General features: G+C 39.0%; 1 protein-coding gene and 1 long non-coding RNA gene across 7 annotated transcripts in view; one reads left to right on the forward strand and one right to left on the reverse strand.

Moving 5' to 3' along the window:
* The window catches only part of ROCK2 (Rho associated coiled-coil containing protein kinase 2), a 116,884-nt gene extending 97,112 nt beyond the window's left edge, over positions 1–19,772 (reverse strand). For all 6 annotated transcript variants that reach the window (XM_087946656.1, XM_087946648.1, XM_087946642.1 and 3 more), the window contains exon 1: positions 18,500–19,772. In XM_087946656.1, the coding sequence (XP_087802782.1) occupies positions 18,500–18,646 (147 nt within the window). In that variant the 5' untranslated portion in view covers positions 18,647–19,772. The remainder of the gene's footprint in view (positions 1–18,499) is intronic.
* LOC148133007 (uncharacterized) lies at positions 18,512–25,416 on the forward strand. Its single transcript, XR_015745860.1, has 2 exons — positions 18,512–19,192; positions 22,242–25,416. It is a non-coding gene; the product is annotated as an uncharacterized LOC148133007 (long non-coding RNA).
* The last annotated feature ends 435 nt before the right edge of the window (positions 25,417–25,851 follow it).

The raw sequence follows: 25,851 nt of genomic DNA on the forward strand, positions 1-25,851 counted from the left end.
TAGAAGTCATGGTCTCTCCGTTTCTAATCTGCTGCCTAAAGTACTACACCACCTTTTTTGACACACAATCACTGGATTTAGCAATCTTTTTGTAGCCATAAGCTGCATCTTTTTAAAGAGCTCCAAAAGGAAGGATAGTTGAAAAAAGTCACCACAAAGCCAGAGTCACCCTTTTTTGTGCTGAGAGGGATAAGATAAAAACAGAATGGGACAACTAGCTACAACCAACTCACCACAACCAACTCACCATGGCCAACTCGCTACGGCTCCACACCCATTTGTACCACTCAGGTGACCTTGATGACACATAGTGGGTGGGCCTCCAGGTGGGCCTCAATGATCACTAAAAGAATACAAATGACCAGCTGTCTGCAAGGAGTATGAATCCTTCCATTCCCCACCCCATTCAGTCAGAGATGAAGAAACTTCTTGGATGAGAAGCGAAATGTCTTCAAAGAAAAACCAAGAAAGTTCGGTTGCCTCTTGGGGGGCGGGGGAAGCACCTTTGGGACAACCATGACCTGGATGACTGAGAATCTCCATAGACAGTCACAGTTTTGTTGTTCAGTTGCTAAGATGTGTTCAACTCTTCGCAACCTCAAGGACTACAGCATGCCAGCCCCTCCGCCCTCCACTGTCTCCCGAAGCTTGCCCAAAACGTTCATTGCTTCAATACGTAACACATCTCGGGGCTCCGGTTTGGGCCGAGCGGCAGGATTGCGCGCGACCCTGCCGCCTGGCGCACCCGCCGGGGCAGGCGCGCAGGGCAGCGGTGGGGGATCCGGAGAAGGGTTTGGGGGTGCTGCAGACCCCCTCCTGGCCGGCAGAACCCCTTTTCCCAGGACGTGCAGCGGCGGTCCGTAATGGCCGCCACAAAGAAGCTGGCAGCCGGGTAAGAATGTGCAGGAGGAAGTGGAGAAAGTGATTGAGAGGAGAAAGTTTTTCTTGGCTCCTAGGACTCTAAGACATATTTAATAAAATTCCTGAAAAGTATGACTTTCTGAATAATACCTGCCAGAAGAGGAAAAAGCGCTGCTTGAAGGTGCTGAAAGGATAGCTTTCCTCTTTTCCCACGGAATAAATAACTGGATATTAAGAAACCTATTTTTTAGGTGGAAATTGGTTTTAAGCGATGAGTGGGAAGAGAGGATTAAAAAGAAAATATTTGTATGCTAAGATTTGTTGGAGCAGATGCCTTAAGGATTTGAAGACTAGAATATATTGTAACTAGACTTTAAACAGATTTGGACTTTCTTTCTCTTTGATTGATATCACCCCAGAAGGAGAAAGTGAGAACTCTGCCTTGGTTTGGACTGATTGATAACTTTGGGACTGTTTTATCTTTTTATTTTCTTTTGAATATTCTGGTTGTTGTAAGAAGAAAGAAGGAGAAAAGAAAAGAAAAGATTTATAATGGCTCTTTCTGTTGAGGAACTAAGAAATGGTGTGGAAGAAGCTTTCCTTTTCTTAGAAATGGCGCTACTAATTATCAACAAAAATTACAACAGATGAAGACAGCAGAGGAACAAGAAAGAAAGGAAGGAGCCATCTTTAATGAATCTCAGAATTTGATCCAGAAAAAAAGAAGAGAGAAAGAAAAGAAAAGAGAAAAGAAGAAAACTAAAGGATTTAAGGACTTAAGATCTAAAAAAACATTTAAGAAAGGGAAAAATAAAGTGCAAAACCAATATGATGATTGTAAACAAAGGGGAAAAGAAATACGACAGAGAAGGGAAGCCGGTAAGGCAGAGGCTAGAAAAAGGGGGTAGAAAGTTTTGTTGGGAAAAGAAAGAAAGGGAAAAGGTGGAGAAAAGCTACAACGTTTTGAAATTAAATGGAAAAAGGAATTTTTATGGATAATGGATAAAGTAAAAAGATTTTGCAAGGTACATAAGATGAGATGGTAGTATTGCAATGGTTTAAGAGTTGATAAGAGATTAAAATGTTAAAATGTTTAAAAATGATTGGTTTTAAAACTTAATAATAGGAGGGGTTTAGAATATTGTTTTAATTAAAGAGTTTAATAAAATTATGGTATTGATGTTATTATGAAATTTTTATTATAGTATTTCTTTTTAATATTTGGATTTATTCTCTAATTATGCACTTAATTGTGTTGGATGTATTAGTTAGATAGAATGTACCAAGCAAAATCTGATTGGGTATTAGATATTATTTTAAAGATTAATTTGATTAACTTAGGGGGAGATAGAAAGGCATCATACTCTGATCAATGATTTCAGGAGAAACTGATTTTCTTTTTTTATAAGGGATGAGACAAAGGGATGATAAAAATGGACAAAAGATACAAATATAATGATTTAAACTAAGATGATTAATTAAGGTAGAATTAAGAAGTGTGAAATATGTGGAGAAGTTAATATAGAAGGCTTAGAATGGTAAATAAAATAAGTAATGATATGTAAGATGAGCATGAATATAATTGAAGTCCATGAAGAGAGAGACACCTGGGTCCAAGTTACTTTCCAAAAAGATATTTTTTTTTATGTTTTGTGTTGTGTGTATATGTCTTTTTGGGGAGAATTGGTAAAAACTTGTAGAAATATAGAATGAGAATAATGGTAACTAAGTCAGAAAGAAACAGATGAAATAATAATAATGATATTGAATAAGAGTAAAGAGAAGTAAAGAGAAATTGAATAAGAGGTTTTGGTATATTATATGGAAATGGTTTAAAACAGAATCATAATTTATCTGACTTGTTAAATTTACAAGGGAAAAAGGTTTAAACATGTAATGAATAATGATAATTTGTGTGTTTTAAAAATTAATAAAACTTGTTTTAAAAAAAAAAAATAGTAACTAACATCTCATCCTCTGCTGTCCTCTTCTCCTTTTGCCTTCAATCTTCCCCAGAGTGTCTTCCAATGAGTCCTCTCTTCTCATTGGGTGGCCAAAGTATTTGAGCTTCAGTATCTGTCCTTCCAAAGAACAGTCAGGCTTGGTTTCTTTTAGGACTGATTGATTTGATCTCCTTGAAGTCCAAAGGACTCTCAACACCACAATTCAAAAGCATCAATTCTTTGGCCCTCAGCCTTCACTATGGTCAAACTCTCACAGCTTCTTGACTTCCTACTTTAGCATTCCAATCCCCCGTGATGAAACCATTCACAGAAGCTATTGTCAATAGCCTTAAGTGCTATACAATGTAGTCAGTTTGCAGGTAAGTCTATTGCAACGTATTACAGCATTTATTTGACATGCTCAAATTGAAAAGAGATAACATAAAATGTGTCATGTTTTTCAAGGGTTTGCCTTTCTGTTGTATCCACTCAGCAAAACTGCACCAAACTGGATTTTTTTTTGTTATTATTATCAATAATAAAGTACTTTTCAATTCTACAGCCTAAGTACTGTATCTTAATTTTACCCTTCCAGTTTCTTTATCCCAACTAAATGCTAATAGTTTCATTTTGAGAGTACCAATATTATCACAATTTCATATTTTATTGCCCTTTAGATTAGAAGATGTATTTTAAAGTGTTAGACCTTCCAAATAATGTATTTGAAAGAATGGACATCAGATTTTTTTAAAAAACTGGAAATATAAAAATTGAGCCATATCACGTGGTCATGGGATCATTTAGTATATGCCGGACTAGTATATTAATGCATATAAACAGATTATGGGAAAACCTTTCAATGTGAAATATGTTACAGTAATGTTGAATTATATGCCAAAGATTTGGAATTTGGCTGTTTATCAGGTATTATGGTTGAAAGGGGGGGGGGGGGCAAATGGGACAAATACATTTAACTGAAAATCTACTTTCTTAAGCTTCAAATCTAAATTTTAAAATGTTTTTAAGTACTTTAATACCGCATGCTAAATTAATTGCATATTTTAAAAATCACCAAACTGATATCACCTTTGTTTGAACTGCTGTAAACTTTCAGTAATCAACTACCAGTATTTGGTTGACTTAAGTTCTGGGAGAGTTGTTTTCAAGAGGAAAGCAAACTACAAGTGGTTTATTTTTGTGTTTTCCTGCCATAAGACTCAGGAACAAGCAGAAGGGAGAAAACTAAAAAAAGTCACATCCTGAAGCAGAATGAACAAATAAGGCTTTCTGGTTCTCTCAGGCTTTCTCACATCACAACTGGACGTAGTCCAACAGTTTACACATAAATTTAAAGTCAATATTCTTCTTATCCAACTCAGAATGAAATAAGCATAATATATCATGGTAAGGAATCAATGCCCTGTATTTAAGTTAAAAGGAGTATTAATTATTTACTTAAAGTTCAAGGGCTGTGTCACAGAAGATGTTTTCTGCACATTAAAAAAATATTTGGTAGTGAAAAGTCAAACACATGAATCAATCACTGATAATTTCTACATGATTTCTGCAATCATAATACCATTTTTTAAAACAGCCAACCATGGAAACCATTGCTAGATGTATTTCACAATCATCTGGTTTACCTCACTACATTGAACACAAAAAGTACCACTGGACAGCCAGGTCCACTTGTATGTACAGGAAAGCTGAGGCCTCAATTAACCTACCCTCTGGACAGTAAATATTTCAAATAACAAATTGAAATAATAGATTTGGTGGTTCAATCAAGAACCGGCACAACCAAAGTGGCCAAACTAAAATATAGAACATTTCCAAGGAAAATCAACTTTCTTTGAAAAGAAGAAGAAAAGAGGAATTTTGTGGTGTGTCAGTGCCTACTCTATGAAGTCATATTTGTTTTCAATTGGGACATATATTAATCTTAAACTGATCTCAGAAAGCCATAAATGAAGCGTTTGTATCAAGACCTCTTCTTTTCCATAGAATACAGAATGGCAACTTAATGAGTGAAAGGACAACTCAGAATTAAGGTGATTCCTATCTGCATTTTTTATGGCTCTCTTGTAAGTTGGAATGGGAAACTTGCCACAGGACAATTTAGCAATTTCAATTTAATTATTTAAAATAAATAAAAATATTTTAATTTTTGTCATTCACATTTTATTCTGTCCCTCCTTTTGCATCCTTTCTTTAATGATTCTACTGCAACATTTCTTTGCTATTACTGCAACTCTTGTCCTACAGCGAGCTGTCTCGTGCTGAGTTGACTGCGGTGAGCTGTCCTGTGGGGCAAGTTGGCCTTGGGGTTAAGTTGGCTGTGGAGACTTGGCCATGGTGAATTGTCACAGAGCCCTTGCAAATTGTCCTAATTTTAGAAAATTAATGACATTGCTCCTGTGGACTATTGTTCATTTTAAAACTAATATTTCTGAGGATGTAACTCAGAACTTATATTTCTAACAATCCACCAGTTTTCCCAGAACACTGTCAACATGAAGTTGATAGGAGTACTAATTGTCATTACTTCTGTCATTCCACAAAGGAAGTCTGAGAATATTTTACATTTGCCCATTGCACAAACTATGGAAGGATCAAATGTCAGCCATCTACCACTCTGTAAGTCGCTCTGCTAAAACTGTCTTAGTTGATTTTTGCTTTAAAATAGACTTTCAGCGATTGATTCCAACAGGACTTACACAAAGATTACCTTTAAAAATAAATACCAAATTAATTCTTTTGATTAAGTTACTAATAGCACATTCTAAAGAAAGCAAATTAAAATAGATTTTCTCACTAGTCATATATTTTTTTAAAAAAGAGGAGGGTTGGATTACCATGCGAATAGTTATTAATAAGCTTTTGTTTCCATATGACTCAGTAAATAGATTATTTGCTTTATGTTCTATTTTATTGAAGAAGGCAGGTCAATTAGGACAGGTCATTAACAAACCATATTCTTGGATCAGCAATATAATTATCTTCTGGTGCAATGCAAAGTAATTGAATTCCAACTTTCATCTGATTATATCTTCATTATGTTCAAGTGGTAAAACTTCCTAATTCTACCAATAAAGATGAGGGGAATGAAAAAAAGGAAGGGAGGGAGGGAAGGAGGGAAATCAATTGATCAATTTTGGTTACTCTTATTACAATATGGTATTTTAGACTTTGTTACCTTTAGATATTTCACTTCCAGAGCAGCTGCATCTGTAAGGTTTGTTTTTAACCTTAAGTGCCCTTAGAGAATACAAAATAAATTGTGTTTCATACATGAATAGAACGGAGTAAGTGAAACACTTGGGGAAACAGCACTTTTCTGCATACAACTAATTGCACAACATGCAGGCTTCACACAGCAACTTTGTTTTTAGCAGAAATTCATAAAGAATGTCCATGCAGCACCCTCAGCCCAGGCTCACTCTGGTAATAACTCCTAGCTCTTTAGTTCTGGCAGTGTGTCTTGTTGGAAAGAATGACAAAAGCATTGTGAGGCTTAAGCCAACAACTGTTTCACTCATCACTACTGCTTGTCCATGCTGCCCTATGAATGTTATGGAATGTGAATAGCACTTTGCTTAATCAGCTGATATAAAGCAAGGTTACTCATATATCTGGTAGTCAAGGGAATCTGACAAAAATCACCTGGAAAACAGAGAGAGAAATCCAGTGTTGGACTAAAAATTCATTCTTTTACCTTGAAAATAAAACAAAATATGCTAGCATTCTGGATACACTTCTGAAGTTGACCTCCAAAACCTTGGGTAGCTTTGGACCAGGAAGCAAATATAAACATTATTGTTTATTTTCAAACATCAGGCAAAATGGACTGATCAGGTAGATAGAGGATGAGGGCAACTCTTCCCTATCTCAATCCCTCCACACATGAAGCTAAACACCTTGAGAAGGATATACACCATGAGAACATTAAGTTTCTCTTTTCCTCTCAGTGGGGGCAGGTAGCTAAAATAGGGCACTTTATTTTATTTAGGAATTCAAGTCAAAATAAGCATGAAAATGGTAAAAGAATGCCTATCCGCTCTAGACAATTTTGAATAATCAGAACCAGGTGGATTATACCCCAAAATTCTGAAGGAACTGGCAGACATGATCTTAGAACCATTGATCCATATCTTTCAAAGATCCAGGAGCACTGGGGAACCACCAGACAACAGGAAAAGGGCTGAGGTAGTTCCCATCTTCAAAAAAGGGGAAAAAATGAATCCAGAAAATATAGACCTTATCAACCTGACATCAATGCCTAGGAAGATTCTGGAAAAGATAATCAACAAATCTGCAAACATGTAGAGGCAAACAACGTCATAACCAGAAGTTCAACATGCGTTTGTCAAAAACAGATAATTTCAATCTTACTACATTATTTGACAAAGTAACAAAATTAGTGAACCAGAGGAGTGCTATTTCAGTATGGCATTTGATAAAGTAGTAGACCATAACCTAGTAGTTGATAAGATAGAAAACTGTGGGTTAGACAGCATCACCACCGGATGGATTTGTAACTGTCTGTGGTCTTCAATGGAATTGCATCTACATGGAGGGAAGTATGCAGTGGGGTACCTCAAGGCTCTGTCTTAGGCCCAGTACTCTTCAGTATCTTCATCAATGATTTAGACAAAGAGATAGAAGGGGAACTCATCAAATTTGCAGACAACATCAAGCTGGCAGGAATAGCTAACACTCCAGAAGATAGGCTCAAAATACAGAAGGATCTTGACAGACCTGAACACTGGGCCCTATTTAACAAAAGGAAATCCAATGGTAAGAAAAGCAAGATTCTACATTTAGGCAAGAAAACACAAATGCAAATATAGAATGATACCTGCCTGAATAGTAGGAAGCAAGAGAGGGTCTTGGAATCCTAGAGGACAATCGCTTAAATATGAGCCAGCAGTGTGGTGTAGCTGTCTCCCCACCACCCACCCCAAAAAAACCACAGTCCAAGGCTGCATTAACACAAGGATAGAATCAAAATCACATGAAGTGTTAATACTACTTTATAATGCCTTGGTAAGACCACACTTGGAATATTGCATCCTGCTTTGGTCATCAAAATGTACAGTAAAAAAGATGTTGAAATTCTAGAAAGAATGAAGAGAAGAGCAACAAAGATGAATGGGGACTGGAAATTAAAACATACAAAGAACAGTTGAAGGAATTGGATATTTCTCATCCACGCTGCGCCAAGAGTCCAGGATGGGTTAGACTCCTTCCTGTGATGTCATAGAGCTGAGTCTGCCTCTATATAAAAAGCTAGCCCTTCACCAGATCCCCAGTTTCGACTCAGCTCCTTCTTGTCGAATTGAGCTTTTGTCTCTGGAAGCAGTCTGTGTTTTTTAGTTCAGCAGTAGTTCTCTTCTTGCACAGCTCCCGGGGACCTGGTGAGCTGTGCCTCCGGGAGAGCAGGGATCCGCTCTCCTGCAGTGCCGAGGATTCGACACTGCCTAGGGCTCCTGGGAAGCTGTAAGTAAGGGGAGTGCCTAACAAGCCTCCCTCACAGCTCTCCCTAGAGAAATCGGCCGGCTGTGATAAGTGGAGATCGGAGCCGCGTTCCAATATCTAAGGGGCTGTCACAAAGAAGAGAGGGTCAACCTATTTTCCAAAGCACTAGAAGGCAGGACAAGAAGCAATAGATAGAAACTAAACAAGAAGATAAGCAACCTAGAACTAAGAACTTTCCTGACAGTGAGAACAATCAATCAATGGAACGGCTTGCCTCCAGAAGTTGTGAATGCCCCAACACTGGAGGTTTTAAACAAGAGATTGGACAACCATTTGTATGAAATGGTATAGGGTTTTCTGCCTGAGCAGGGGGTTGGATTAGAAGACCTCCAAGGTCCCTTCCAACTTGTTATTCTGTTTATTCTATAAACCCTTCTTTCTCATGAGACAATGAGACATTCCGCACCTAGAAACAGAGCACATAGCATGTAGCTAATTCCTATTGCTATGTTCCTCTATTAATGGATAGTGACTTAACCACAGCAGGTGAGCACATTGCAGCCTAAGTCTTTAAAAACTTTTAACAAGAGGAAACAGAAGCAACAGGTTTCTGAGGACATCTTGATTCTGAATTACAGAACAAGTTATATTTTTATTCTAATATGACCATACTAACACTACTGATTTATCCACTTTAGCAGACCCTCAATATTCCAGTAGCCTTAAAAGTTTAACACATTTAGACCTGGTTAGTACTGAGATGAGAATATCAAGGAATGCCAAAGTTGCAGACAAAGGTAGAAAACTGAAAAATATTCCAGAATGTGGCACTACCAAACCTTTCCCATACTGGTGGTAAGAAAACTACATGGAAATCATCAGAAGTCAAGCACAATTAAAATGAGATTTTCCCATTAACTCAGCAAGTGGTAATACCAAGCTAATCTTGGTTGTTCTCAAATGCTAAGCATGTTTAGTCTGGTTAATACCTAGATGAAAGACTACCGGGAAATTCCAGGGCTCTAGGTTAGACTGAGAAATCAAAACATAGCCTGAAGAAAGCCAATGTCAAAGCATATCCATAAAGTTGCCAAAAAACCTACATGGAACAATTCAAGAAACAATCAGGAACCAGGCTCAGCTTGAAGTAAAATTTACCTTCATCATCATGGGAACACTATTCATCAAGTACAATTAAAAGCTAATCCCTATAGCTTTAAAAGCATTAACCATTGTATAATAAATAAGGCACTATTAGCTCTACTTTATATACAGCATAAACTATGATTTACTAAGTACAGTGACTAAATTCAGATCATAAACTAAGCCAAAACTGAATGCCATATTAGGAAATAATGTGATAAGTACATCAGGCAATTGTATCTTATTGTCCATGCTTTTTTGCATTGGTGACTATAGGACAAGATTAAAAGATAGGGCTTTCATTCAGATTTGCCCTCTGGTGAAGATTTAGCAAATATCAGACTGTAGTTGTTGTTCCCTTTGACATTTGTAAACACTATGAATTACTAATACATGTAACTGTAGTGTACTGGGAATATGAAATCTATCACATTCTATCACTACTTAATACTTTGTGCACTTGGCAGGTTCTTTGTCTGAGGTTCCAAGATTAATATGTTTATTTCTCTTCTGTCAGTGATCCAAAGCCCTAATGGAGAAAAAGATGGGATTCTTATTCCCAAGGCAAGCTACCTTTCATTATCTCAAACATAAAACATTGACTTTAAATATATCCATATTTCCAAGGAATTTTTTTAAAAATATAGTAGAAAGCCACTGTTTCTTTAAAATCTGCACTGATTTGTTAATTTGGAGCTTTCCAAAATTCTCAACAGGATATACATGGAACTTTACATAAACACAGATCTTTATATATCCCCTTAGAAACACTAGAAGTTGCCATAATTGCATAAGAGAGGTTGAGGTGTTTCAAGGAAAACTTAACTGAGAGGTGGCTCTCAGTTAAGTTTTCCTTAGAAACACCTCAACCTCTCTTGGTTAACTGAATATAGGATTGCAGTCAACACTATGTTACAAGTAACTAGCTGTCTGATATATATATTTTTTTAAACCTAACGGGGTGAAGAATGAACAGATCAGATTCTCAAATTTCCTAACCAGCAACTGACCAAGCAGAACATCTGATTAGAGATGAGGTGTTTGCCTTCAGTTTGCTTACCTGTTCACATGGAGACTCCTTATCAACTATGGCTGGCAGGCAAGATGTTAAATAAAGGCTTGCTTTCGAAGTCAAAGCCGAAATAGTAACTCTACTGTGTTCAGCTTAGAGTAGTTCCACTCATGCAAATCAAACACTAATTTTAATAGAAAGCAGGGCTGCTCTTGTCCTTTTATTGCTTGTGACACTGTGACACTAATCACTGTGCACTTCAAAGCAAAGCTACTGCTCTTAATGTTATGAAAATCAGACTTCTGGATTCTGAAGGTTCATTGCATAATATATTTGACTAAAGATTTCATGCACTCTTTACTAACTCAAATCCAGGAAGAAAACACCCTTTTTTCAAGCCTTACTAAAACAAATATTTATCCTGAAACAACTTTAAATCTATTGCTATTTCATGAAGTAAATCAAGACCACAATTTCAATTTTGCATTAGGACAACAGCAGTCCAGCACTAATGCCTAATTTGAGAAAATGTAAAGTCTTATTTTTTTCCTATCTATGTATCACCACAAAGGTTAGAAAAATACTGAACAGAAGGCATAGAAAGAATGCCTTCTAAAAAGATATTTAACATTTTAGTAGCCATATCAAACTTCTGACTCATATTCAGTTTTCAATGGCTATTCTTACAAAATCATTTTCACAATCTTAACCAGCCCATATTCTACACTAGCACGTGAGTTTTTCCTATACATTTCTATTGACTTTTAAACAGTCAGCTTCCTTAACATCTCATAATCATTTTCAATCGTTAGCCACCCCAGTTTTGCATTATTTGCAAATATGAAAAGCAACATTTCTATACTTTCATGTATATCGTTAATGAAAATGTTAAAGAAACATTTCACCCAGGAGTGAATGTTGTAGCATTCCATCCCTCATTCTAGATTAATAAAGAGGGATGAAAGTAGTCTTTCCAAACCATATTGGCTGTATTGGTGTATCATTCTAACCCAAAATAAAGATTATCACATCATGGCTAAGCATGAAATGAACACTTCTAAAAAAACAAATGGAGGAATTTTCTCCCCCTCTTTTGTTGCTATCCTGTTACTGACAACAAAATCTTTAAATATGGCTGTGGTTGCACAACACACACTTTAGCCTAACAAATCAGCCTGTGTGATGAGTTTATGGCTCAACATATCATGTAAATCTAAAAAATTGGACTGAGTAGGTCACATTGAAATGAAACAGTTAGCTTATAATGCAAATGTAGCTTAACACATTGAGTAGAACACTGTTCTAATAAAAAAATAGTAAGGTTATACACAGAATAAGGCAACTCATAAATCCCCATTTACATGCTGAGTAGAAATAAGTATTATGTATAAATGTTATGGTCCATCAGTATTTGTCAGGCCCACTGTTGTGCAAGGTTGTGGTTGTCGTGGGGATAGAAGTGGAACAAGAAATCCTAAGTGCTTTACTTTAAACTTCTGGAGAAAAGGCAAGATATAAGCCTACTGGTTAGATCAGCACCTTGACAAATACAATATTGTTTAAGAGAGGCACAGTTGCGGATGCTGATAGAATTATAATTCCATCCTGCTCTGCCAGAGGTGTCTTTGCTTTAACTTTAACAGAAGACAGAATAAAGGCAACCACTAAGCTGGAACAATCCACAGAGTTTTAAAGTGTTAGATTTGAGCATAACCACTCTGACTAATAACCATACATAATACCAATAATGATAAAGGAAAAGGCAAGTCACATACATATAAGAAAAAAGTGTACAGTCCCTGTAACACTCCAATGATTGTGAAGTTTTAAATCTTAAATCATTAAAAATTCACAAAATAATTACCACTAATTTATTCCATTGAGTTAACATTCATTCTTGAAAGCACAAGCAGAACTAAATGCTGAATATTATTATTTCAAGCACTCTAATGATGTTCAGCAGGAAAATATTCTTTCAACTTTTGATTTGAACCAGTTGATTAACTAGTTGTTATTAAAACATGGAGACACTGGTAAAATTCCTCCCATTATGGAAACTGATATAGACAGAGCTCATTAATTCCTCAACAAATGTGGATAAATACATATATAGGAAAAACCCTGTTTCTCTTTAAACAAAATCCTATTTGCTGTTTTAATGTTAACAAGAACTAAATTGTATATAATTTACAATTATTAAACATGCCAAGCTATTTATTAATCATGACTGTTATCACTACCTGCTTTGTTGTAAAAACTGCTAATCTCAATGAAATTTGAAATCCATCAACTTTTACAAATCCTTCACACATTGAATTGTCAAGTAACAACAATGAAGGCTGTTTACTTTCTGGAGTCTGATTAAAAAGATACATTTAATTGAGTCAAAATATCCATACTTAATCAATTTACTTTATATAGACTATGGGGACTCTCCATGCACCCTGCACCAGCTTACCTTAGGGCCCCCACAGCCAGGCCATCCACACCCCGACACCTCCCTTGCTTCATGGCGATGGCCCACTTCTTCCGACACTGGCGTGTCACTGGAAGAGGAGGTTGAGTGATGTGTTGGTGCCGTGGCCACGAGGTGAGGCAGTTGTTGGGGCATAGATGGCCTGGCTGAAGGGGCCCTGAGGTAAGCCGGTGCGTGTGCATGAGGCAGCTCCCCCCACCTCATGGCTGCAGCACTAGTGCATCGCTCAGTCTCCTGCTCCGGTGCTGGAAGAAGTGGGCCAGCTGCCACATGGGCTCCTGCTACACATGGCTGCTGGTGCTGTCACTGTGAGGCAGTTGTCAGGGCGTGGATGGCCTGGGGCCCCCAGGGCCTGGAGGCCCTGAGGTAAGCTGGTGTGTGGGTGGGGCAGCCCCCCCTTGCCTGACCTTGTGTCGGTGGCACCACGAGCAACCAGATGGAATAGGTGGATGGGCGGCTACACCGGCACTTAAATAGGTCTTATTTTGGGGGGCAGGGTTTATATTGGACACATGCAGCAAAACATGGTAGGGCTTATTTTGAGGGAAACAGCGTATTATATAACTCCACTTAACTAAAGTTTACAGAAAAACTGAATAAGAACTGAAAAAGAACTCAGTCACTAAAAAATTAATCTATCCACAACTGTGCCTCTCTTAAACAAGAGTTGTGCAATCATGCCATCTGCTATAAAACCATGTAGTAAACAGCAAACAAAATATATTTTTCACAAAAGCAAAAAAAAAATCTGACACACTATCAGCTTTTCTTGGTAAAATGACTTTAAATCAATTGTACAGTACTAATATAAATTATAGCACAATTGTGCACAGTTCAAAAATGGTTCAAAATAAGTACTTCAGACTTGTGCGAACATGGCATTTCTGCTAATCATTAAAAAAGCTTTTTTTATAATCTCAAATCAGTCCAAAAACAATACCTCTGCTTTAAAGATCCAACTCATTAATGCTTCTCTTAAAGCAGCTACAACTTTTTAGAGACTTATGCAGAGGCCTGAATAAAATCAAACTGCTTTAAAAAACAGAAAAGACTTGTTATGTTAATGAGGTCATTCAAAGCTACAATTTTTACTACAGAACAACTGAAAAGAAACATCAGATCAGAATTAAGTATTTGCCTGATTTTTTTTTTGTTATCTGCTGTATTTATTCTAGATACTCTTTCCTTCAAAGGGCAAAATGTAATAGTGCTGGTAACAGGGTTATTTTCTTTTGGGTACAAGCACTGAAATGTTTTGAACTATTTCTAACAATTATCCCTAGCAAAATTCTCCAGTCTGATGTCTTCTAGGACTAGACTAGACTAGACTAGACTAGACTAGACTAGAATAGAATAGAATAGAATAGAATAGAATAGAATAGAATACTTTATTGGCCAAGTGTGATTGGACACACAAGGAATTTGTCTTGGTGCAAATACACTCAGTATAGATAAAGAAAAGATACATTCGTTAAGAATCAAGAATCATAACATACAACACTTAATGATAGTTATAGGGTACAATCAACAATCAAATCATACTAGGAAACAGTCAATATAAATCGTACGGATACAAGCAACAAAGTTACAGTCCTACAATCTACCTAATTAGATTTCCCAACCAAGATGATAACTGGCTAAGAAAGGGTAAATCAAATCTAGAAGCCAGCATGGTTCTCTTCACTGTCTGGGAAATTGTGTAATTCAAGATGATGTCCTTCAAGTAATGGAAAGCCAACCATAATAAAGAAAAAAGAGACCCAATTGTGGGGGGGGGGAAACACATGATAATAAGGGAAGACGAGCATCACTATTGCTATTAGAGGAGTATATCTCCAAAATAGATTAAAGAGAAATGATAAAATTCTAAATTGAAACAGAATTGAAAAATTAAATAGAAACAATGCTCAAGGAAGATATGAAGATAACAAAAAACTGAATGAATTCTATGTCTCTGTTCTATAATAGAATGATATCCAAGTCAGTTTGTATTAACTTTCTCAGAGAGAACTTTGTATCAACTGAGAAAACTGAGTAACAATCAACAATATCTTGAGAGATGACACAATAACAAATCACCAGGTCATGATCGCATCCATCTGGGAGTTTTTAAAAACTCAAAGGTGAAATTGCTGACATACTGGCAAAAATATGCAAGTTGCCTCTCAATTAGACTTAATGCAAAATTGTATCCAATATGACACACAACTTTTAAAAAGATCTAAGGGAGATTTGGGAAATTATAGATAGATCAGTCCATTTAAGATCTGTTTCATTCAAATAGACAGAAATGATCAACAAAACACAAAATACATCTATGGAAGAATATACTGTGCAGATATAATTGCTAATATATCCTGTAAGTAAATATACAAAATAATTGATTAAAAATAGAAATTATGAGTATAAATGCATTTTTTTTCAATGAAGCAAAATAAGGAGTCATTCAAGTACCTTGTCTCTAATGATGCTTTATAACAGGGGTCTTCAAATTTGACAGCTTTAAGACTTGTGGACTTGAACTCCCATAATTCCTGAGCTAACATGACTGGAGGAGGCATTCTGGGAGTTCAAGTCCACAAGTCTTAAACTTGCCAAGTTTGAAGACACTTGCTTTATAATTTCATATTATTCACAAGTAATCTTGACATAAAAGTAAATTAGCTGTCAAATTTCCAGGTAGGCAGTAAAATCCAAAAGTGATTTTTCCAGAAAGAGCTCTTTCAACTGGCAGAATGGTGAACCGAACAGTAAATTGCAATTCAATTCAATTAAGTTAATGTGATGCATTCTAGTGTCTAAAACTCTTAACTCCATATATTCACTTATGTGGTTTGAACTGTCTGTAATTATCCAGGAAAAGGATGCTAAGGTCACAGACGATAATTCAATGAAGTGTTGACTCATTTCATGGTAGCTGTGAAAAAGGCAAAATCCATGCCAGGGATCATTAGCAAATCAACTGAAAATAAAATTGCCAACGCTGCAATATCTTTATACAAATGTATGTTATACCCGCATCTAGTATGCGGTTCTGCTTGCTTACCTTGAAAAAAATAAGTAACTGAGTTTTTAAAAACACAAAATGAATAGAGGGTTTTATAACAGCTTCCTTTTGAAATAAACACATAGTATCTATAGCTGTTTAGCTTGGAAAAAGAGCAACTGAGCAGGGGTAGTAGTAATCAAAGTATGTACTGTGAAATTTGGCATGCATAAAGCGGAAGAATTTTCTCCTCTCTTAAAATTCTAGGACCAGGTGTTATCCAGTAAAGCTGAATGAAAGGATATTAAAACAGGCAAGAAAATGTTTTTTTTTATACAGCATATAATTAACCTGTGTAAATCAGTACCCCAAGACAGGGTGAGGGCGGTAAGTTTAGATGATTTTAAGAGGAGGTTGGATAAATTCATACAGGACAAATCAATCAAGCCTTAGATCTTAAAGACCCAATTTCAACTCTATGTTGGGAAAATATGCCTCTAAATGCCAGATGCAAGAAAACAAGGAGAGGAAAAAAGTCTCCATTCTCCTGCTTCTAAGCACTCCAAAGGCATCTGAGTGGCCATTGTGGAAAAGAAAATACAGGACTACCCAGTCTTACCCTGACCCACAATCATAGTATAACCATAACCAAACAAACCATACAGTCCAACTACTTCCAGGAATACAGCTGTCCTGAAAAATAAGGAGACCACTGACAGGCCATGGCAGAACTGAGACAAAACTCTTTAAGTGGGGAATGACTGAGAGCCCACAGTGTGACTGTGATGCTCTGGAACCAACTATAGCTCAAGAATGTCCTCGGGAAATTTCAATGCACCTGGAATGATCTCATCACAGCCACACCAGAAACAGTTAGATCCTTAGATACTGAATTATAACATCTATCCCGCTGCAATTCTATAGCCCCATATTATGCTTATTTTATTATGGTTTTATCATATATTTTTATCCCCATATTGTATTGTCCACATATCATACATTTTATTTAAACTACATTTGTATCAGTGATTGCATGACCTCTGTAGATGTAATATGCTAAATCAATAAAAACCCTAATCCAGTAGGACTATTCTTAAAATGAGGCAGAGAATTCCAAATCTTTTAGTACTAACACTACAGAAAAGAACCAGATTGGTAAATACTATCCCGAAGAGTCTGTAGTAAGCATATACTGCTGTAGCACAGAGATACCTATATTGTTTAGTCAGTTCCTGTATTTTGGCCAAATAGACTGAGTCATTTTTGCAGATGGCTTGAGCTGCTTCTCCCTCCTCCCAAAAATGCCTGCAGGATAAAACACTTGGGGGGGGGGGGGGGGGGAACAGAATTATTTTTCTGCAACCTTGGTGTGAGGTCACTGCTATCTCAAAATATAGATAGCATACTGACTCTACAGCTTACTACTTCATATTCAGAACTGGAAGAATTTCAAATGATATTTCTTAATAAGGTTTCTAGCAGAAATGAAGTGTTCTTTGTAAACAAACATCTGTCATGAAAGTTTCTCTTCATTTTTTGTGTGTGCAGCTAGTAAAGTTAATCATTCCTACTGAATCTACCTTCCCAAGATACACTGTTTCATGAAGTATCACCATACTTTTTAAAGCGCCATCATAGACCATGCAACAAGTCAATATTAGTTTCCCATTAACAGAAATCAAGTTTCTGTTGAAAACAGCGTCCCTGAAAAAGAAAAACAAGAGGCTGTACTGAAAAGTTAGTGGCAAAGACTGGACCTCCAGATACAAGCAGCTTAAACATGGACAACTTCTAAATAATTGAACAAAAACTTCCCCCATCAAAAGTAAATTGTAAGAACTCCTAAAAAGACTGCTGGGTTTCGACTCCCACATCACAACATTCTGGGAAGAGGCAAGGGGACACCCCTCCACACCGTGCAAATCATTATTTTTCACCACACACAACGTTGTTGTTCCAGAAATCTTATCTATACTCTCACTGGGACTTTATTTCGGGGATGGGGAGGGGCAGAATCCTTCAATAGGACCACCCCTTCCCCTTTTCATCATCATGTCAACACACTTCCGTGAGAAAAGAAAAAAGGGGAAAAACAAAAGAGTGTTCTTCATCGTTGCCTCGTCCACTCAATCCAAGCTCTCAAATAAAAATTCCTTCAGCGTGGAGCGTTTCCGAGCGCAGGGAGAGCACAGGACGGGCATTGTATTTTAGACACAAACGTCCGCGAAACAGTTAAAAGTCTCTCCGGCCCTCCAGTCAGAAGTATTCAAAAACTCTCCATATTGAGAAACTGGACTGGTGTACAGTACATCTTCCTCTCCCCGCCCAGCGCTTCTTCCAAAGCAAAAGTGGGAGCAGGCTCCGGTCCTTCCCACCCAAGTCCCGAGCCATTCTCTCCCCTTTGCCCCAACCACGGGAAACGCGGGGTGTGTGGATTCTTCTCAGTATAATGTAGCTTTCAAACACCCCAAAGGAGATACAGCTCTGCCCGCATCCTCGCTTGCCCTCAATCTCAGATCTTTTTTTTTTCCCCTGCACCCTTCCCTAATCATACACACACACACACACACACACATCCCGCCGCCATCAGCTGAACTCACCAACAAACTTTCCACATTGACCGGAGATCTGGGGTCCCGGATCATGGACTCCAACTTCCTCTGCCGGCTCGCCAAATGCCCTTCCCCGGATACCGGCGGCGGGGAGGCAGACATTTTCGTTGCCTGTCGCGGCTGCTGGTGGTTCATTTTCACGTCCGCGGCGGGTGTCTCACCGCCTTTTTTATCCCTCTGGGTTGTCGGGCGCCAAAGCAGAGCCGGAGACCGTCGCTTGATTGGAAACGGAGGAGGAGGAGGAGGCGGTAGGAGCGGGCGGAGACTCTCTGCCGTCTCCAGCCCCGCCGATTGCTCTCCACTTCGGGGCCTGCCGAGTTTGGGGTGAAGAAGGAAGCAAACGATCCGCCGGGCGGAGAAAAACGGGGCTCAGTCCCGGCCTCACCCAGCCAGGCCTCTCTCCGGAGGAGCAGCCAGAGATGGGCAAGCGGACGACCTCCTCCACCTCCTCGCCTCCCGATTGGGGCGGGCACTGCTGCCGCTGCTCCACCCGCCCGCTTCCCAGGCATGAACAACCCAGAAAGGGAGAAGGTGGGCGCCTGGAAGGAGAAGGGGAAAGGGAAGCCCCGCCGCGGCCTTCCTGTTTTCTCCTTGGGCTCTTCTTCTGCAGCGGCGAGGCGGGAAAGGAAGGCAAGTTACGACCGGCCCCCCCACGCTGCCTCGGCCATTTTGCACCACCAGGTCGGTTACTCGCTACCCGCCGGGGAGAAGACAAGGGAGGGAAAGCAGCAGCAGCGGCGGCGGCGCCCGACTTCCTCCCTCCTCCTCTTCCTCTGTGGCTGGAGGGATGGGAGGGAGGGCGGCTGGGCCCGCCTCGCTGGGTCTCTCTCTCTCTGTGTATATGTGTGTGTATATATCTCTCTCTGGAGGCGTTTCTCTCAAGGGAGCGGGCTGCCCCGCGCTGACCTCTGCCAGTTGCCGCTTCGTCGGCCGAATGAGGGATTGAAGCTGCTGTTGCCTCCTCCTCCTCCTCCTCCCCCACCACCTTTCTTTGCAATTACAAGCTTATTTGGCGGCGGCGGCTGCTACACGATTACTACGGTACTACAGCGATGGCTTCCTCCTCGTTACCCACAAGCCTTCGCTGGGAGAAGGATTCCCCCCACCTAGAGGCGGGCGAGGAGCAGCGGGAAAAGAGAGAGGGGACAAGTCCGGGGGAAGCTGTCTCCTCGGGGCTCGTTTATATAAGCCACCCTGAGCTCAGGCGGGAAAGGCTGGCAAATTGGGGCGGCCGGGGTGCGATTCGCCTTACTCCCCCCCCGTCTTCGCGCCTTCCCCCACTCAGGCTTGTTGACTGAGCTCCAGGAATGGCACGCGCGACGATCGGCGCGGACGTCGATGGGTGCGTGCCTTCCTCGAGATATAAGCCGCCCTCGGGCCATCCAAAATAAGCGGGTGACTCCCTGCGTGCCTACTCGCTCTCTCAGCCACCCGATCGGCTGATAGCAAAAGCGGGGGTGGGAAAACAACGCGATAAGCAACCGTGGGATGGAGCGATTAGACTTCCAAGGGCGGGCCGACCGGGGATGCTTTGCGGGATGGCACGCAGACCATATAAAGCAGTGGTCCCCAACCTTGGCAACTTCAAGCCTGGCGGACTTCAACTCCCAGAATTCCCCAGCCAGTTTGCTGGCTGGGGAATTCTGGGAGTTGAAGTCCGCCAGGCTTAAAGTTGCCAAGGTTAGAGAGCCCTGATATAAAAGCTCTCAACGGCGATTGAAAAAAAAAGAGGGGGGGGGGCTTAAAACTCCCGGCGGTATCTCTTGAATGAGCTAGCCGATTTTTGCTTGCTTGCTTTTTTTTTTTGTCTTTTGTCATGAAAGGGGGGGGGGAGCCGGCTTGGGTTCATCAGGACAACAGCTGAGGTGCATGTGCGGCATCCCCATGAAGCGAAATGCTTCGCCAGGGGAAGCCCTCCTTAGCTGAAGTGACGCCACCAGATTTCTATCCTGATGGGAAAGCCAATATTGATTACCTTTGTTATTGCAGATAAACGCTTATGAAGAAGCAGCGGAAACCACCTGCCTTGTATATCCAAATCAATAGGACCACAGTATCTCTCTAGTCTACACAAAAAAAATATTCATTCCCCTTTATGCCTTCTGGCTGGGGTGGAGATTGGTTTGGTGGTGGGTTGTTGTTTTATTTTTTTAGTGTCCTTTTTGTGGCACAGCATTCACAGTTCATGCCTGTTGTTTTGATTGCAACCTGGCCTCTGTCCATCATCCCCACGAAGGTAATAATATACTAGGTTTGGATTTCAAAACGTCTTCCTTTCTCATAGCAAAGGGTGGTTGGGAGCATGCACAGAATGTTTTATTGCCCCCTCCTAAAAAAAAAAAAAACCTACTCCCCTAATTAGAATTAATGGCATTCCAAAATTAAAATGGCACTTGGGGTGTTTTGGATTAATGAAAGATTACCTATTAGCTTCACAACAAGAAGCAGGTTCTGATCCAATGAGTGCCCTTTATGCCCCCAAACCTTTTTCAAGCCAGATGATACCAAAGGGAGAGGCTTGGAGAAAGGAAGTCACTTCTGTTTCACCTTAGCTTCTCAGGTATTTTTCAAACCTGGCATGTTCAAATTGTGTGAAGTTCAACTCCAGAATTCCCCAGGTAGCATATTGGCTGGGAAACTCTCATAGTTGAAGTGTTAAATTTTCATACATCTTAAAATTGCTAAATGTGAAAAATACTGATATAGTATTAATAGCATTGCCCCTCAAGTACCAGCTATGTCATCTTTCCTTTTATATGAAAGAGAAAAAAGACATGTGAATATCAGAAGCCAAGAGAAATCTAAATTAAGTTTTAATTCTTCAGAAACCTGTATTTATTGAAATTAATGTGACAGAAAACATGAAGGCATTGAATGTGGAATAATCAAATGAGAGATATGATCTCATTGCTAGTTTTATTGTACAAAATTTTTGGAGGAAAAAAAAATCCTGATTTCAAATTACCATTAAATGAGACCAGCATTAAGCAAGAACTACATGTACTAATTTCCCAGACAGCCTTTTAAAATGGTGCTTTTAAATGGATAAGCGGGCCTAAATATTAAAATTATTGTCTAAAGTATAGAATTGATTTCACCATAAGCCAGGCCTGTCAAACTGGCTGCCCACTGGCAGGATGCGTCACATGCAGGCCATGCCCACCTTGGCAACACAAAAATCACAATACATCACTCGATATGATCGAGTTTGACACCCGTGCACTATAAGCTATCAAGCTGGTAAAAGAAAGTGCAGTAGGAAAATAGTTTCACTCTTATATTTACTTAGGCCAATTAATCTCATACTTCTCTATTATTATAGACTGGGCCAACTTGAATGAGGACCTCCCAGTTCTTGCTTTAGTCAGGAAAGAAATTGCATGGAAAGTATCCAAACAATAGGTCAAACCAAGCAAATCTCATGAGACCTACTGGCACATGGTCAAAACAATCAGCATAATAAATAAATAGCAGGCCTTATGTCATGCTTGGCCCTCTTCTAAGGGGATATCTCCAATCCTGAAGATATTGGAGTCACTTATTGAATGGTGCCATTCTATCAAGCTACCAGCTTTCCTTCTCAAACTTTCAGTTTTATATCAATATATCATCCTGTTGCCCTTCATTTTCCTATTGAGCTGGCCAGCACTTCCAAGCACATACCACTCCAAAAGCACCCCAAAATGACAATCGCATATCACTACACCACTGCTCCCATTCTTTTTGTCAGTTTGATTTCTTCAGGGAGCTAGAGTTGGGCTGGAAGAACAATCAAGTGGAAGGATGATAGCAAGATGCCACGGCATGTTGACTATAGGAGTGGGGAAATGCCAAAAGTTAGGCAGAACAAGACAAGGAGTTTCCATCAATGAATTTTGCAGTTCCAAAGCTGGTCCCCACTGCATTTCTTTTGGAGAAGGGGACGAGCTTCCAAGCCTTGTAGTGCTGCATCTGACACAGTGGTTGCATGTGAAAAGATGTTATAGCATGCTAGAGGACTGGTGTGTTTTGGAGGTAATCCATTATTGAATTCTGACTGTAAACTCAACTGTGGCTGTAAGGTAACATGAATCGCTTTACCCAAAGCTATTGTGGCATCTCAGAGAAGATACCTCCTTGCCATGGATATGCATGTTTTATAGTGACTTACAGCAATATTACCTCATCTTAGTGGGATGAACATTCATTTTACTAGGTCCTGCTTATGTCTGGACATCTGAGACAAAAAAAAGAATGGTTGATTCTGTAACTTACATGCCACTGCAATTAAATTTCTCATAACAATTTAAAAAAAACCTTATATGGCACTGCATTTTAGGCAGTGCAGGGAGATGGTAAGCCCAGAAATGTTCTACAAACTCCACTCTCTATCTCTATGCTAATGTTGGCTGGATCTAAAATCTCATATATTTATAGCTTGTTATCAATGTGCATATTTTCCTCATCTTAAAGGGAGTTCAGAGCCTTTATAACTGTCAAAGACTGCAATTCTTAAGCAGGGTTTTTTTTTTAAAGCGGCAAATCTTGCAGTGTTCTCTGATCCATTTCCTTTCCTTCAAAATTTCAAGACTTTTTAAACAGGAAGGTCAAACGTGGTGCAGATGAAGGATTGCTCTTCTATCCCCACTCTTGCTCCAGATTCTCACACAAAGAAGGTGGTTACTTACTGTTCTCTTTTCTTTTAATTTCTGGAGACAAATCTGCTAAAAGAAGACATTTTGAATACCTAAGGGAAACCAATTAGAAGAGGAGAGTACACTAACTATTATAAATGGCAGTGTAGGTACAAGCCATACTGTCTCAAAACTCATTTTAGGCTTTCAAAATAATTTCTGAAGAACATTTACTTTCCAGATTTATGGGGCATAATTTGAAATACCAAACTGCCTTTGTCTCTTCCTGACATTTCCTAGTGTTGAATAGCTCTTTATAAAGCTTTCTAACAACTCTAAAGTTTACTCCCCAAAAGAGCAATTGGATATAACTTATAATGATAGTGTAAAACAGAGTTGTATGTATTACCTCATAGGTGAATTTTCTAACAAAATAGAATATGAAACCTACAATATTCACAATAATATAGCGATCTCTTTTTTCAAAACTGAAAAAAGTAATTCTAAAACTGATGATTTGGCAAAGAAAAATTACCAGAGAGACAAACATTTGCCAAGTTGTTAGGCAGTTGTCAATTCCAATAACAGAAAAATAAAAAGTAAGTTCATCTGCCTTCCTAAACTATTGAGCAAGCATGATGTCACACAATATTTACATAGAGAAAAGTCAATTTGTGATGGAGTGCTTGAAGTCCCGGGACACTATAAACTTTGTAATCAGAGTATCTGCTTTGTGAGAGCAGCAAACATGGGAGTGTGGAACAGTGTAACCAAGGGACCAGATAAACAACATAGCCAGCTTTTGTTCCTTTAAAAAAATGATCTGCAGAAATCTACCCATTTGTTCTTGGTATGAATTAAACTCATTCTTGAACTTAGATCAAATTTATTCAAGACAAGGCCTGTCCCAAGACGAGATCCCCTTTTCCCCCAAAAGACAACAGTCTCAGACATCAGCTCTGATCCCTGTAGATTTGTATGCATATGTATTGATGAGCATAATATGAAAACATGAACACAGGTCAAACTTACTGTCTAGTACTCTTCATGAGCCAAAATCATCAGTTTATCATGTGCCATCCTGCCTGCCTATCTACCAAAAGGAATTTATATTCATCTAGTTAACATTCTCTCAATACAAGTTCTGCAATGAAAGATGCAAGCCTATCTCAAGAATTCCACCAAAGGAAAACTCATTACCTTCTGGGATCCCACGCTTATGCTATTTTTATCGTTAGCAAGTTTCTCCTAAATTTGCCAAAACCAGCAGCTTTGCAGTCTCAGTGCATTTACTATAATCCAGCCCTTTGGAAATCTACTCCTTTTTCTGCTAATATCCTTCTGCATATTTGAAAACAGCTGTCAAGTCTTCTCTTAATCTTTTCCAAGCTATGTATATGCAACTTTAACATTTTTTTCATAGACATTTGAAAGAGACAGATAATGATTCACCAGAGAGTAAAAGGTATGGTAAAGCACAGACATCATTGTTTTCTGTCCTTTCTTTCCTTCCCATTTTTGGCTCTGCCTGTTTTTTCCATTGGGCAATTTACAATTTCCCTCTTTCCTTTGTTATTTGTCTACATTTCTTTGGTTCTTCCTCATTTTTTTCATCCTGCCCTCGCCATGTGTCTTCTTTACTTTCCCTTCTATCTTTTTTTTCTTATCCATCTTCACCTTTTTGGGGGGGAGAGACATGGCAACACCTGGCTGATCTTTTCTAGACTGAACACCAAGCAGAATTGGAGGAGGGATGTCATACCAAAGTTATTTGCTTGACTGAGCAATAAAAATAGAAAAAAGACATTTCAGAAGACAGTGGCAAGCCATTTCTGTACCGTTGCCATGAAAACTACATGGATGTATCTGACACCAAACAGAAGGAGAAATGGTTTTTATTTAAATCTGAGGATTTTCTTACTTCTTGAGGTGGCAAAATAGTTGTATCAGCCTAGAAGCAAAAATGAGCGAGGACGAAGCAATTTTATTTAGATATACTCAGATGTATCCCTGAATTGAGTGGAACTTAATCCCAGAAAAATATTCATAAACTTGCAATTCTGAGAGTTGGAGGAAGGGGGTGAGAGGAAGACGGGACTCACTCTAGCATTCTAAATTAAAATATTTAATAAAGATGGGATATAAATAAATAAAATTGCTTTCAAATGTCCCCTCGAGCAACACAATATCTTGGCTTGGTAAACTAACTCCTTATTGTTTCCTCACCTCTTTCACTTGGGATAGTGAACATTGAGCCTGTTTTGAGCCATTATGAAAAGAATGCAGTGGCAAGGCAAAAAAATCCAGGTAGTCCTCAACTTGTGATCATAATTGGGACTAGAACTTCCATCACTAAGCAATGCAATCATTAAGTAAGCACCTGATCTTATGACCTTTCTGCTGCTGTTATTAAATAAATTAGGCATTCATTAAGTGAGTCCAATTTCCCCCATTGATTTTACCAGGAAGCCTCCTGGGAAGGTCACAAATGAAGATCATGTGACCTTGTAACACTGCAACCATTGTCAATACGGTACCTGCCAACTGCCCACATTTTGTTCACATGACACTGCAACACTACAATGGTCCCAAGTCCCCTTTTCCCGTGCTGTTGTAACTTTGAATGGTTGTTAAATGAATGGTTGTAAGTGCCTATGGCCTAAATACATGGTCTGCTGCTGCTGCTGCTCCTCTGAGGGCATCTCCAAAGTTAATGTACAGTTGAGA

This window comes from Notechis scutatus, chromosome 1 (assembly GCF_049901735.1).
Source record: "Notechis scutatus isolate UNSWTSFEM ecotype Mainland chromosome 1, rNotScu1.2, whole genome shotgun sequence".
NCBI classification, from domain to species: Eukaryota; Metazoa; Chordata; class Lepidosauria; order Squamata; family Elapidae; genus Notechis; species Notechis scutatus.